The sequence below is a fragment of the Cynoglossus semilaevis genome, chromosome 11, assembly GCF_000523025.1.
Source record: "Cynoglossus semilaevis isolate Cse_v1.0 chromosome 11, Cse_v1.0, whole genome shotgun sequence".
Taxonomy (NCBI): domain Eukaryota; kingdom Metazoa; phylum Chordata; class Actinopteri; order Pleuronectiformes; family Cynoglossidae; genus Cynoglossus; species Cynoglossus semilaevis.
The window spans coordinates 8,142,262-8,143,776 of record NC_024317.1 but is presented as its reverse complement, the minus strand read 5'-3'; the positions used below and the strand labels follow the sequence as shown (position 1 = coordinate 8,143,776).

Here is a 1,515-nt window from a genome sequence, read left to right as displayed (position 1 = left end):
TAACTATTTGGTTTTATTTTAGACTGTCCTGTTGTTTTGTGTGTAATGACTTATTGTATCCCTCTTCTGTGTTTACTTTATCAGTTTTTGTCTTTAAGAGACTTTAGAGGCTGACTTTAAATCTAACTTTTTAAACTACCTGTCGGTCCTTTTAGCTAATACTTCTAGCTAGCTAATAGCCCTCTTTTCTGACCTTTACACAACTGCCATATTAACTGTCTTTGATTTGAGGACGAGACACGTCCAGACTGGGTTTTTATGTCTGTTAATGACAAATTGTGTTTCCTTCCCTGCAGTGTTCAGTCAGCAACTACGTTGTGCTTGGATGAAAAAACAAGCACAACGTAGTTGTGTTGTGTTTGGTTGTGTGTTTATTTGTGTGTTTGTTTGTTTGTTTGTGTGTTTGTTTTGCTCACCGGTGTGTTGAAGTTTCTCTTCTTGGAGCTGCGGCTGAACATGACAGACTGATCCCAGGTCAGCAAAATTCAACTGGCGAAACGAGGAAAGTAAAGTGTACAAAAACAAAATAGCGATAAATATTCCTCCACTCCTTCACTAATAAACTCACTCACTCAAACACAGACACAGAGACACTCAGGAGCCCCTGGCAACAGTCCCACAACATCACTTTCTTTCAGGAGAGAATGGACATGTGCTTCCGGATAAAACCCCGCCTACGTTACTCACAGCCAATGAAAGTGTTGGGAGAAATACTTTTTCTTTTTCTTTTTTTAAAGTTAATAACAAAGTGAGGATAAAAAGGAGTTTCATAATGACCGAGTTAAAGTTTTAGTTGAAAACCAAAAATGTTCACTTTGAAATTATGTTAAAATTTTGCTGTGCTAATATTTTAACTTTCTATTTCAATGTGTCTGTGAATAAAAATTATTATATTTTTACAAATGCCTGATGCACTTAATAACTAACTCTTGAATTGAACAAAAAGAAGCAAAGCAGGCAATGGAATTTTTTTAAACTTTTTTTATTATTTCATCATCATCATAAACCAGGTATTTCATTCTTCTGCACTTTTTGCAATTTATGCAAATACAGAATAGCAAAATTAAATACAGTATATGCAAAAGTATTCACAAACAGAGAGTTTGTTACAAGAAAGTTATAGTCATTCATAATCATGTATGGCCTGTAAAGTCTGTGTGCATTCTCATAAAAAAGTTTAAAAAAAAAAAAATAAATATAAATTGTAAAATATGACATGTTGAAAGATGCATGTGCAAGGTCACATGACTAAAAAATATACAAGTTAAATACATTTTATTATCTTTATAATCCCTTAATTTATTGTATGAACCTGAGAAGAATGTGAACTGAACCAAAATGGAAACGATTCACTAGTGAACTGCACTGATCATTTGTGACGTAAAACTTATTAACAAAATTTATTTTTTATTACACTTTTGCTGTGCTTTAAATCTGATTTCTTTCGGTTGTAGCTGCAGATTAGTGTTAAATTCCCTTTGACAGACTTGTACAATAATCACACAAGAAAACAGC

At 33.1% G+C, this 1,515-nt stretch overlaps 1 protein-coding gene across 2 annotated transcripts in view; it reads right to left on the bottom strand.

Annotated features, from left to right (window-relative positions):
* Positions 1–653, bottom strand: part of prickle2b (prickle homolog 2b) — an 85,966-nt gene extending 85,313 nt beyond the window's left edge. Inside the window, exons 1-2 of one of the 2 annotated variants that reach the window (XM_017036905.2) lie at positions 573–653; positions 417–489 (exon numbers count right to left, since the gene is read on the bottom strand). In XM_017036905.2, the coding sequence (XP_016892394.1) occupies positions 417–458 (42 nt within the window). In that variant the 5' untranslated portion in view covers positions 459–489; positions 573–653. Of the gene's footprint in view, positions 1–416 lie in introns of both variants that reach the window. The other variant, XM_008320358.3, reaches the window with a different exon arrangement.
* Positions 654–1,515: the final 862 nt, after the last annotated feature.